Raw genomic sequence first — 12,574 nt, 5'->3', positions numbered from 1 at the left:
ACCAAGCACATAGGTTAGTTCTAGGCAAGAAGATGGCTAAAGGTGGTGTCTCCAAAATGGTGCAAAAGGAGTCGTGAATCCAGACCCAAGCACTTCACGGCTTCAAGCTTGATAGCAAAAAACAGATATCCTTTGGATGTAAATTGGGCCTCTTCAAATAGAGTTCAGTTAGCATGAACTCATTACAAAGGTATTACAACACTTTACATGAGCACTAGTTACATTACACAAAAGCACATTCATTTTTCGTAGCAAGGGGAAATTAAGTGATTTGCCCAGAAACACATGATGTTGAGTTTGTGCTGAGACTCGAACCGTGTTCCCCAGCTCAAAAGTCGGCAGCTCTGTTCCTTATGCCACTTCCTCTTCCCTAGGGTTCTTTATCTGGTACGTGTTCAGGCAGTCTGGGAATAACTTGTTTTTTTTATATCGTGCTTGGTAAAACAGGTTCTACCATTTCATAGCGTTGCAAAGCAGGTACCCTTCTTAACAAAATCACTGTAATTCATTTGCATCGACCTTGCACAGATGAAGAGGTGAAAAAGCTATGTCAGGATTATAATCTGTGACATTCTCGTTCTGTCACGACCTCTGCAGTGAATGCATTAACCAACTGACTTGAGTAGAGCTTAACACTAGGTGAAAGCACATGCTCTTGATAACCTCCAGAGGTTCACCAACCAAGCACATTGGTTAGCTCTAGGCAAGAAAATGGTGAAAGGTGTTGTCTCCAAAATGGTGGAAAAGGAGTTGTGAGTCCAGACCCAAGCGCTTTACGGCCTCAAGCTTGGCAGCAAAAAAGATCTAGCCTTTGTATGTAAACTGGGGCTCTTCAAATAAAGTTTAATTAGTAGAGGCAGCCATTTTTCTAACCCTGTAGCACAAACAAACTAACACAAGGGTGTCACAGTGAGAAGAGCAGTGTATCATACGTCACAAAAGTGGAGCAAACTCCATAACTTCCTCCTCTCAGAATTCACTGCTGTCATGGCTTTGATCGCAGTCCCCTCACACCTACTGTGACCTTGCAAATGCCACTTTCAGAAGTGCTGTCTAAAACAACACTCACATAGCACTTCTTCCTGTTTGAAGAGGCACCACCTCAAATACCCCCACAGTCGCTGTCACAGGCACAGAGTGCTTCCCCATTACCTTCTTGTTAGAAATGGGGTTTTTGGTTGGCAGTAAGGTTACCTTCTGTCCAAGCAAGAACCCTCACTTTAGTCAGGGTAAGTCACACACAATCCAAATTATCCTGTGCCCACCCTCTGGTAGCTTGGCACGAGCAGTCAGGAGTAACTTAGAAGGCAATGTGTAAAGTATTTGTGCAATAAATCATACAATAACACCATATAGCACCACAAAAATACACCACACAGTGTTTAGAAAAATATAGAATATTTATCTGGATATTTGTAGATCAACACAATAAAAGATGCAATAAGAATTTGTAGAAGTATCACTGAAAAGTGATATAAAGTTTCTTAAGTCTTTAAAAAGCAAACAAAGTCTCTTTCAAGCACAAAGTACCTGGTTTGGAGTGGAAAATCTCCACAGAGGGCAGCAGAGGAGGAGATGCGTGGAAAAATGGTGTGTGCGTCTGTTTCGCCCCTTCACACATGGACCCTCGTCGTTATTTTTCACGCGGGGAGACATGCGTCATTCTGCGGGAAGAAAAATTGTGTGTGCGTCGGTTTCGCCCCTTCACACTCAGACTTGGGTCGTTATTTTTCACTCGGGGAAGACGTGCGTCATTTTCCGGCACGCGGGCTGACTCCTTCTATGGTTCGTGGGATTACCAGATGTCCCAGGGTCTGTGCGTGGATTCCTCGGCTTGTTATCCGGCTGCGCGTCGTTCCGGGAGGCTGCGTGTGGAATTTTCTTTTTCACGGCAGGCATCGCGTCGATTTCCTCTCTGGAAGCCAGGTGGCATTGTTCATGCGAGGCCGTGCGTCGAAGTTCCTGTCGTCCCGTAGGCGTCACGTCCGGCAGCGTCGGCGTGCGGCGATTTTCTCACCGCGGAACAAGCTGTGCGTCAAATTTTTCAGCGCATGAGGAGTCCAAATGAAAAAGAGAAGTCTTTTTGGTCCTGAGACTTCAGGGAACAGGAGGCAAGCTCTATCCAAGCCCTTGGAGAGCACTTTGGCAGCCAGACAAGAGTTTAGCAAGGCAGCAGGCCAACAGCAAAGCAGCAGTCCTTTGTAGAAAGCAGACAGGTGAGTCCTTTGAGCAGCCAGGCAGTTCTTCTTGGCAGGATGCAGGTTCTGGTTCAGGTTTCTTCTCCAGCAAGTGTCTGAGGTGGTAGGGCAGAGGCCCTGTTTTATACCCAAATGTGCCTTTGAAGTAGGGGAGACTTCAAAGAGTGGTTTAGAAGTGTACCAGGTCACCTTTCAGTTCAATCCTGTCTGCCAGGGTCCCAGTAGGGGGTGTGGCAGTCCTTTGTGTCAGAGCAGGCCCTCCACCCTCCCAGCCCAGGAAGACCCATTCAAAATGCAGATGTATGCAAGTGAGGCTGAGTACCCTGTGTTTGGGGTGTGTCTGAGTGAATGCACAAGGAGCTGTCAACTAAACCTAGCCAGACGTGGGTTGTAAGGCACAGAAAGATTTAAGTGCAGAGAAATGCTCACTTTCTAAAAGTGGCATTTCTAAAATAGTAATATTAAATCCAACTTCACCAGTCAGAAGGATTTTGTATTACCATTCTGGCCATACTAAATATGACCTTCCTACTCCCTTCAGATTAGCAGCTGCCACTTCAACAATGTATGAGGGCAGCCCCAACTTTAGCCTATGAAGGGAGCAGGCCTCACAGTAGTGTAAAAACGAATTTAGGAGTTTTACACTACCAGGACATGTAAACTACACAGGTACATGTCCTGCCTTTTACCCACACAGCACCCTGCTCTAGGGGTTACCTAGGGCACATATTAGAGGTGACTTATGTGTAGAAAAAGGGGAGCTTTAGGCTTGGCAAGTACTTCTAAATGCCAAGTTAAAGTGGCAGTGAAACTGCACACACAGGCCTTGCCCTGGCAGGCCTGGGACAAGGTAAAGGGGCTACTTGAGTGGGTTGCACAACCAGTGCTGCAGGCCCACTAGTAGCATTTAATCTGCAGGCCCTAGGCACATACAGTGCACATTACTAGGGGCTTATAAGTATATTAAATAGAGAGCATATGCACTTTAGCACTGGTTAGCAGTGGTAAAGTGCACAGAGTCTAAAAGCCAGCAAAACAGAGTCCAAAAAGTGGAGGGAGGCAGGCAAAAAGTTAGGGGTGACCACCCTAAGGCATGTCAGGTCTAACACTTCTGGACTCCTGTGTATAATGATCCATGAATCAATCGTCTGTCACATCCCAGTAATGTTTAACCTGCTCTTCTCTCTTCCAGCCCCAGGTTTCATGTAACCACTCCACTAGGTTTCCATGCATCATTTAATGTAAACTCTATGCATTATTTCTAAATGCTGTGATTACCAAGTACATGGAAAATCAATGTCAAGAAAATATATTTCTGACCCTATCAAGTGGACCTTTTCTCACACCTGCCTCTAGTGGTGTTCCTCTCAGTGCTACACCATGCCTCCCCATGTCTATAGGAAAATACATGTGTTTGTTTATATAGGAACACACTCCAAGTACTACATCTCAAGGTCAATCCTGGACAGTGACAGCAAAGACTCCACACAGGAGATGTTTTAAATAGGAGAATTGTTGTTTCACAAACAGTGGCAAACCAGGACCAGCCACTGCTTGTACTTGTGTAACCCAAATGTGCTGTTGTGAATGAAGTCTGTTTTTGTATAAAACAAAAAACAGTCAGGATCCATGTCAGGCTTGCAGGGTAACCACTGTGTAAATAAGTTCCATATAAATTATTTTTACGTAATTTATGTTATGTGGGTATCAAGAACCTCTGACATGGTTTTGGAGCTACCTTGGATTACCAAAAAAACATTATTTTGAATCCTTGTCATAGCCCGAAAAAATGTCAATGACCCAAAGTCACAGATGTTCACCTCTGGAACCTATCCTGTCGGCCTATCTACCACTGAAGCTCTGTTTCATCAATCTGCACACATTTGAAGCCCCCTGCTTAGTTAAACAGCCTCTTCTATTATTCTCTTTGTATACAGTCAATGTTTTTAAAGGTTAGGCTGGTATTACCAATGTAGAGGAATAATTCCTTTAAACGTTTAACACACAGAAATATATGGCTGCCCCCTTTTTTTCTGCTCCTAACTCTTTTGACCCCCTCACTCTCCGATGCCACTTTGCGAATTGTTTGGTGCTATAAATGTTTAGGTAAACACACTAGAAAGGGTTGCATCTCTAGGGTATCACAGCCAGTCTTTAGGAATGAGGCAAAAACACTCCCAAGATGGTGGCCTTGTTGTGTCCTCTCTTCTGCAGCCACATGCCTGGGAGGGTTGCTGTGCCACCTGGCATACATCCACTACACTCCAAACCAAAACACATAGGTAAAAGAATTGTCATTTACAACACCAATTGCTCTAACTTCACAAATGTGAGACCTTTTGCTTGTTACTATTATGTTATAGTGATAGCCTTCTTTAGAATTCTGCATAAGCAAGAAAAGATATTAGAGCAGAAAAAATTCTCACCGACACAATGCTACATGAAACATACACACTTTAATGTATGGTAATTTATGCATCAGCATATTTTGGACACGTGTGTTCCAGTGATGCACACAGACATCTGAGGTGGCCCAGCTCCAAGCATCTCTTTCTTCTTTGTGAATGTTTCCTGTTGTTGATCTCTGGCCCTCATGGCACATTTCTCTTTATTTCTGCCTGTCGATTAGGTTCCTGGCATGCATGAAAAAATTGAGTCTTGGCAATAATTTGTACGCTGAAAGACTATGACTTGAAAAATTGCCTTAGAGGCTGAGTGAAAACCGTGACCAGATGCGTTACAGCTACTAGCATTGCTTTTGAAGATTTTTTTCGACATTAGTGTAGACAGAACACTTCCAGGTATTAGAACATTTCTTTAATAGGATTTCAATGTTATGATTGCTTTCCATTTCACCTAATTTACGACACTGCGTGCATTTATCCAATGTGATACATAATGCCATTGCTTTCATAGCTGGATCTTATAATGGAAGGAATTAAATATCGGGTTAAATGGAACAAATAATAAAGAATGTGGTTAGCTCAGAAATCTTAAATTCCTCCTGAATGCTTTTCTTAAGCTGTGTTGCGTGCCCAGATACACCTGTGTCTACAACACCTCTCTTGGTGGAAGCTTTAGTCACGGTCGTTTAAGGCTGAAAACCTGTTTGCGTAGCCAGTGTTACAGTCTACAACTGCTACTAGGGTATGAGAAAGCTTGAGTTCTTTCTTAGTGACCCTATCTATTCTAGTGGTAAAAGTAATTCTGTGGCACCAAGCGATCCTGGCCTGATTCTACCACACCAAGACTGTACTTGTGGCTTGCTGTGCTCAGTGTGATCTCCCATGTCCTCTTTGTTGGCCGATATTATTCAGCCCAAATCAATGTCCTTTATTTAAATTTAACAATTGCACACACTGTAGACAAAGCTACTTTTTTTGGAAACAATCCCTAATGTTGAATAGCTGTATGTGGGTTTTTGAATTATGATAGGAATGTGGCTCAAATAGAGAATAACGCGTATTGGACAAGTACCAATATGGAAAGGAAGGATGAATTGTCAAAAATGTTGATACTTCATTAAGGAAATTACCATATCACTCCACTCAATGGGTTTCTGAGCTTGGGGGATTGACAGGTCGGTGTTCCGGTGTCCCACACATTGGTAGTTACTGTGTGTACAGCCTAGTGGCAGTGCTGACCACATATGCAGTCTTTCATTTCATTCTCTCTGTACAAATAACCAACGTTAGAGTGCAATATTCAATGCATTATTATCACTTTGATAAATCTTCAGAAGAAATTACAAGTGGCTGCATTTTCCTCCCTCTGAATGTGGTTTGCCTGATGGGCTTGGAGGTCCATATGTGCATCGTCTGAAATAATGGGGTTCAGCTAATTTTGCACTGCGGAAATAAAATTCATGAGGCAGTCACGTTTGCCCATGGGAGTTGGATGATTTGGATAAACTGTCAAGAAGTACCGCAGAAGTACAGTGATGCAGCCAGATGCATTAACATGCTCCCAGCACTATTAGCTGTTAATGGGCGTGAAATCTTCCCACATCACCAGGGGACCAAGAAAGAGCATAAGTAAAAATGGAACATTGAATTAACTTGCTTCATCCTTTACAGCAAACTACTAGGTTCCCGGCCCTGGATAGTTATTGTACCAATTTGGGCTAGAAGTATTGACGATCTGAGCTCAGGACCAACCAAGGGAGTCATTGGCTTTGTAGATACTTATTTGCAAAAGAGGCTTCTGCCGCTGATACCCAGAAGTGTGATATGTGGTGTTGTAATGTTTAACCCAATGATTTAGATCCTGGGTTGCTGTCAGTGTTTCAACCAGTCATCAGTGGTGACTGGCCCCCTGTTAGGGCCTGAGCTAGAGTTTGGTGGATGAATCATCCACCTTATTACAAGTGCCATCGGATACAATGCACTTTTAATACAGTAGACAGGATATCTGCCATGTCTGTGACAAAGTAACTCACGAACAAACTATAAATTAGTCATTTAATCATTAATAAAATTACTGTTACTACTGGTAGGGAGGTACAAGGAAATTTAAAAAATGGCATGTGTCATTACTATTGAGATCTTGTCGCTAGGGATCATATGTTTCTTGTATTAATTTAGAATTTCTTGTGTTTAATTTAGGTTTATAGGGCCAGATGTATCAAGCCATTTAGCATTTCTTAACGGAAAGAATCACTATTTCCTAAATAGCGATTTCCTAATAGCGATTGTGACTCTGTAAGAATCGCTTTTAGGGAATTGCTATTTTCTTACATACCATTTTGCATTTCCTAAATAGCAGTTTTTTAAGAATCGCTATTCAGGATTGCAAAATGGAAATTTCATACATCTGGCCCATAATGTTTTAAAGACTGTAAAAATGTTAGTGACCCTTATATTTTCTATAAAGATGCATAGGACATCTCTTGTTGCACATGCCTTTCACTGCCGAGTCTATGTTATTTAAAACGTTGGTCCTAAATATATTAATACATAACAACACTCTCATTGACAACAGAGTATGAGATTAGGTTTAATCTCACTAACACTCACTCACCACCCTATCAAGTGCCAAGGGAGTAGAGGCAGATTGGATAAGGAATACGCAGCGCACACAACTAAACAGACATTTTGCATGTGCTTGGTCCGTTCGATACTTCATAATTATCTAAGGTGGTCATTGCAATTTAAGTGCAAATTTAGTGTGCTGATTGCACGTCCACTATTTGTAATGCCAAATGTGTGTTAATTACATGGATGACAATTACACCAATCTTGATTTTGGACCTCAGAATGGGTGATAACACTAATTGCATCTAACTGCATGTTTTTCACCACTCCGTTTTACGCAAGCTCGAACTTTGCTCTATTTCTCAGCAGAGTCTGGTGCCATCCATGCGGCTAAATGCATGCAGAGTGTGTTTTGGGGAAAGACTTCATGACCCCAATACGGGTGCCTGAACAGATTACTAAATTGGACTAAAGGGCTGTCCGTGCCACCGACTGGTCTTCTCCACATATGTGTGTGTATGTGGAGCTCAGTTGTAGGTTACCAAACAATTATTTTTCTTTCCAGTTTGAAAAGTTGCCTGTGTATTTTAAAAAGCAGTTTACAGTCCCAGAGTGGCATTAAAAAGCCATCCGCATACGGGAAGAGTGCGAATAATGTAAGCAAGAGGAATCACCGCGGGGTACGCTGCGTTGTAAAAAAGTTACCACATGCAGTGGTGGAGTTTATGTATGTTCAGTTCACAGTTTAAGTAGGGCACCAACCCTTAAATCATGTCCTTTGTTTATAGTACTGCAGTGTGGTCTTAACGCTGCTTCTGGGTGATAAAACTCAACCTTTCCAGGAGGGAAGAAAAAATAAAAATCCCTTATTAAAATTCATTTACACTAGTAGAACATTTACTTTTCAATACTTTGTTATTTGGTCTTCCTGGACTTTCCTTTCAATATGGATTGAACAATAACACGAAAGTCGACATATACATTAAAAAAAATATACATATAACAGATGGGAATTAATAAATAATATTTATAGGATTCCTCTACAGCATCAATTGGCGTTAAAAGGGTTGTATTTGCAGACCTTTGTAGACTTTTTCTTGACAATAACTCCTTGGAGAGATTGGTTTACATTATTTTAAGTAAGAGGAAAAACAGATGTAAAGCATAGATCAATATCCTTCTTCCTAAATCTGATTTAAAATATATGAAGATTTTAAGTGGGTATGAGGTGATGATTGTAGGAGTATATGAGAACAATCATAATAGGCTCTCCGTTACCTACACCTACTACTTATTTATGCAATAACTTGTGACCTCAAAGGCCTTTGCTCATTCAGCAACCCACGCTGTTGCAAACAGAAGAATATTGATTAAGAGAGAAATATCAGTAGGAATATATAAGGCATTTAGGGCCAGATGTAGGAAACACTTTGCGAGTCGCAAACGGCAAAATCTGCCGTTTGCGACTCGCAAATGTGTGTTTCCTATGCAGAAATGCATTTTGCGAGTCGTTACCGACTCGCAAAATGCATTTCCGAATCGCAAATAGGAAGGGGTGTTCCCTTCCTATTTGCGAGTCGCAGTGGTATGCAACTCCATTTGCGACCGCGTACGCGGTCGCAAATGGAGTTGCAGTTACCATCCACTTCAAGTGGATGGTAACCCACTCGCAAATTGGAAGGGGTCCCCATGGGACCCCTTCCAGTTTGAGACTGGACCCCAAAACATTTTTTCAGGGCAGGGAGTGGTCCAAGGGACCACTCCCTGCCCTGAAAAAACCGAAACAAAAGGTTTCGGATTTTTTTGAAATGCAGCTCGTTTTCCCTTAGGGAAAACGGGCTACATTTAAAAAAAAAACAAAATGCTTTATTGAAAAGGCAGGTTGCTAACATGGAGGCCTGCTGACGTCAGCAGGCCTCCATGTTAGCGAGTGCCTATACTCGCAATGGGGCCGCAATTTGCGACCCACCTCATGAATATTCATGAGGTGGGTCATTGCGACCCCATTGCGAGTTGCAGACGGTGTCTGAGACACCGTACTGCATAGCAATTTGCGACTTGCAAATTGCGAGTCGCAGGAACTCGCAATTTGCATGTCGCAAATTGCTCTCTTCCTACATCTGGCCCTTACTTACTATGTGTACATTTATATTGGATTATGGGATTATGTAGCAATCAAAATTGAATATATTGTTTTATATATTGATGTTTTTTGTTAAGAATTTAAAAGTCAAAGCTACAACCACATTTAAAAAAGATTGATCTTTCATTGGGCCTTCAATTAAGCAAAAGCTTGGCATGTATTTTATAATAACCAGATGTAAATGGTCTTCTTCCTCTCCTCGCCCATTCTCTTTTTGTCTCTCTTTTTTGTGTACTCAATTAGTGTATAAATCCTTCTTGCCTTATCATCTCTCATACCCCTCCACTATTTGCTCAGCTCTGTCACCTACCATCGGGTTTTCTTCCTCTGTTCTCATTGCCTCTGGACAATCACGTCCTTTGTGTTACTCCTTTCCATGTCTTGCTTGGACTTCAGGAAGTAGGATGAGGTCTGTGCTTCTGCACATACTGCAATATTTACTTAAAAAGTGATTCAATTAGCAAAGTTCAGTGGTTAGTGAGTTGAAGCACTTCATGAACACTTGAACTAGTGTTGTAGTAGCAAAATGGAAAGGAAAACACTGGAAAATCATCTGTTAAGTTTAAAGCCACACCTCGCCAGTAGGCCACTTTATCAGCCTATTAATGTCTCCAGTTAGTGTTATTGAAAGACAGGGTAGATGTCACCATGCATTTAACAGATGAACACCCCCCACACTGTAAGTACTTGCATGGCATAACTTTGGAGTATCATTTCAATTAGCGAAGACTCAGCATAAAGAAATACGGAAGGCTACATCTAAGACATGACATGATTTCTAAATAGAGATTGAAATTGGTAAATCTTTTTATAATCATCCCATAATTTATGGAACTGTTTATTCTGTCGCAGTCTAGTATTTCATCTTCTGAACAGACGCCATAAAAAATGTAAGCTTACTTCATTACTTCAACCCTATAAAGTAAACATTGATTTATATGGACCTAAAATTCATGAATATTTCTTTCATCGTTAAGTGCACAATCAGTAAGAACTTTTCTTTGTTTCTTGTGTTTAGGTTTGTTCATAGATTTAAATTGTGATTGGCAATTGAAACAGCCAGCACTTCAATTCGATGTGAGTTCTGTCTGGTCAGTAAAATCATGAAAGCTAGCCGGAGGGCAAGGATTATGTGAGAAGTTTGAAAGGGAGAGCTAGAAATGTTTACAGGAGATGATCAATTTGGTAGGTCCCTGTTGCAGAGTCAAATTATCCAAGGTTTAATGAATCCTTATTATTTTGTTTTGATGTAGGGTGCCAATGCACTTGTCACTTACACCATAATAAGTGGCGCAGATGAGAGTTTCCGCATTGACCCAGAATCAGGTGATCTGATAGCCACTAAGAGACTGGACAGAGAGCGGAGATCAAAGTATTCGCTGCTGGTCCGGGCGGATGATGGGCTACAGTCCTCAGACATGAGGATAAACATTACTATCAGCGATGTCAACGATCACATTCCCAAATTCTCCAGAGCTGTGTATTCATTTGACATCCCAGAGGATACTATTCCAGGTAAGTCACTGTTTCCAAAATATATTAGTTGACAGCGCCTGTAGAAATATGTCTTCTGGTAATCCAACTGCATTTCTTAAACGTGTATTGTTTTCAGCTGTTTTTTTTTGAAGAAATATCATATGGTGATATACAGGAGCATTTTAAAACTGCTTAGTCCTACATTTTAGAACTTTACAATAATCAATAGGTATTAGGTTTCCTATCAACATAAACAATCTCTGCTGTTTTTAAAGCAATATTTACCTCTTTCATTGAAGAACAATGAGAAGCAACATTGAACAATACTCCAAAGAAGTTTGAAGTCATTGGTGTGGTATATCATTAAATGTCATTCACAATCTCTTTAAAGGTATGCATCAGTGTCACTTTGTCTGTGACAATACAAGTCTGCTCTTGATCAGATAACATTCTAGAAACCATTCATTGGAGATCATTCAAGCAGCTTCTGAATGAAGGTCTGGGGCTATATCCACTCTTTGTGCCACTGGGCACATTGGTATTAAAGAAGGGTCTGCAGATCCCTACACAGACCATTCTGTAATACAGCTCGCACTGGTGTTATATGTTTGATAGTAGGAGGGTGATCTCTTGTTTGTACAGGGCCATGGTCCCATGCATATTTGGGAATCATTTACCTTTGCACCCAAGTAATTTTATATATGCAGAGGGAAAAACAAAGAAGCCATTGGGAGATGCACTGACTGTGCACGCTATAGAGTTGGTGGACAGTCAGTGCATCCAACAAGTGTGCCTTTTCTGAGGAGGACACAGGAACCACAGGCACCACCCTCCCAGCATGCAGAAACAGTCCCTTACTGCAGTTGCCTGCAGGGGTATCCCACCCCCCTTTTATCACACAGGACAGGTCTGCTGCCTTAGTGAAAGGCAGACCAGTAGCTTTAAACAGACAATCCTACTTTCACCAATATGTTGTTCCCACTGAAGATACAGGTCCACATCTGCACTGGGCACAACACATCTGCTTGCTTGAAATGACACACTATTCATATTTAAGATTGTGCCATTCTGCAGACAGGGGCAGTGCACTGTAAGTATAAAATGGCCCTAGGCTCACTAAGGTACAGTAACAGGTCTGACTTTGGGTGTTGGTTACAAATAGTTTGCCACCATTCCATCTTTCAATCCTCCCTCAAGGTTATAGCCCTACTCTTTGGCGTTGTCATCTAGCCTAGCAACAGTATCGAACATGGCTGTCTGTTGAAGCAACCTAGAGTGCTGCTTGTGAGAAATTATGCTAAATATATTTTCACCAGCCGGCTGCCAGTTTTGAAGTTAACCTTATTACTTCCTGTTTGTAAAATGCACTCCCTTGACTAGGACTGTTTTGAGTGTATTTGACCTTATACTGAAAATAATTGTTAGTTGAACTGTGTGTTATAAGCGTATTGCAGCACTGAGATGACCCGGGCTGTCTATCCGGACCTCCTCTCCAAGATGAAGAGTACAGAGGCACAACAACCTCAGACTCATGAAGCAAGCGATGCACCAGGACCTCCATCCCGCTTGCATCAGTCTTACTTCCTTGACCCCAGCATGCATCAAAGGAGACTGGTCTGGTATCCCTGGCCCACAAAGTGTTGAAAACCCTAGATTCTCTTCTGTTTAAATGTAAGCAGCATAGAACAGAATGTCAGATAGGCATATGCGTGTTCTTACAACGTAGTGCAAGTTTAGATAAAAAACTCCCATGCACTGCACACATATCGAGAACACGTTAACAT

At 41.7% G+C, this 12,574-nt stretch overlaps 1 protein-coding gene across 1 annotated transcript in view; it reads left to right on the top strand.

Annotated features, from left to right (window-relative positions):
- FAT4 (FAT atypical cadherin 4) overlaps positions 1-12,574 on the top strand; it is a 331,865-nt gene that overhangs the window by 170,319 nt on the left and 148,972 nt on the right. The window contains exon 3 of the mRNA XM_069242380.1: positions 10,568-10,829. Within this exon, the coding sequence (XP_069098481.1) occupies positions 10,568-10,829 (262 nt within the window). The remainder of the gene's footprint in view (positions 1-10,567; positions 10,830-12,574) is intronic.

The sequence above is a fragment of the Pleurodeles waltl genome, chromosome 1_2 (assembly GCF_031143425.1).
Source record: "Pleurodeles waltl isolate 20211129_DDA chromosome 1_2, aPleWal1.hap1.20221129, whole genome shotgun sequence".
NCBI lineage: Eukaryota > Metazoa > Chordata > Amphibia > Caudata > Salamandridae > Pleurodeles > Pleurodeles waltl.
The sequence above is the reverse complement of the archived record's forward strand: the minus strand, read 5'-3'. Positions and strand labels throughout refer to the sequence as shown.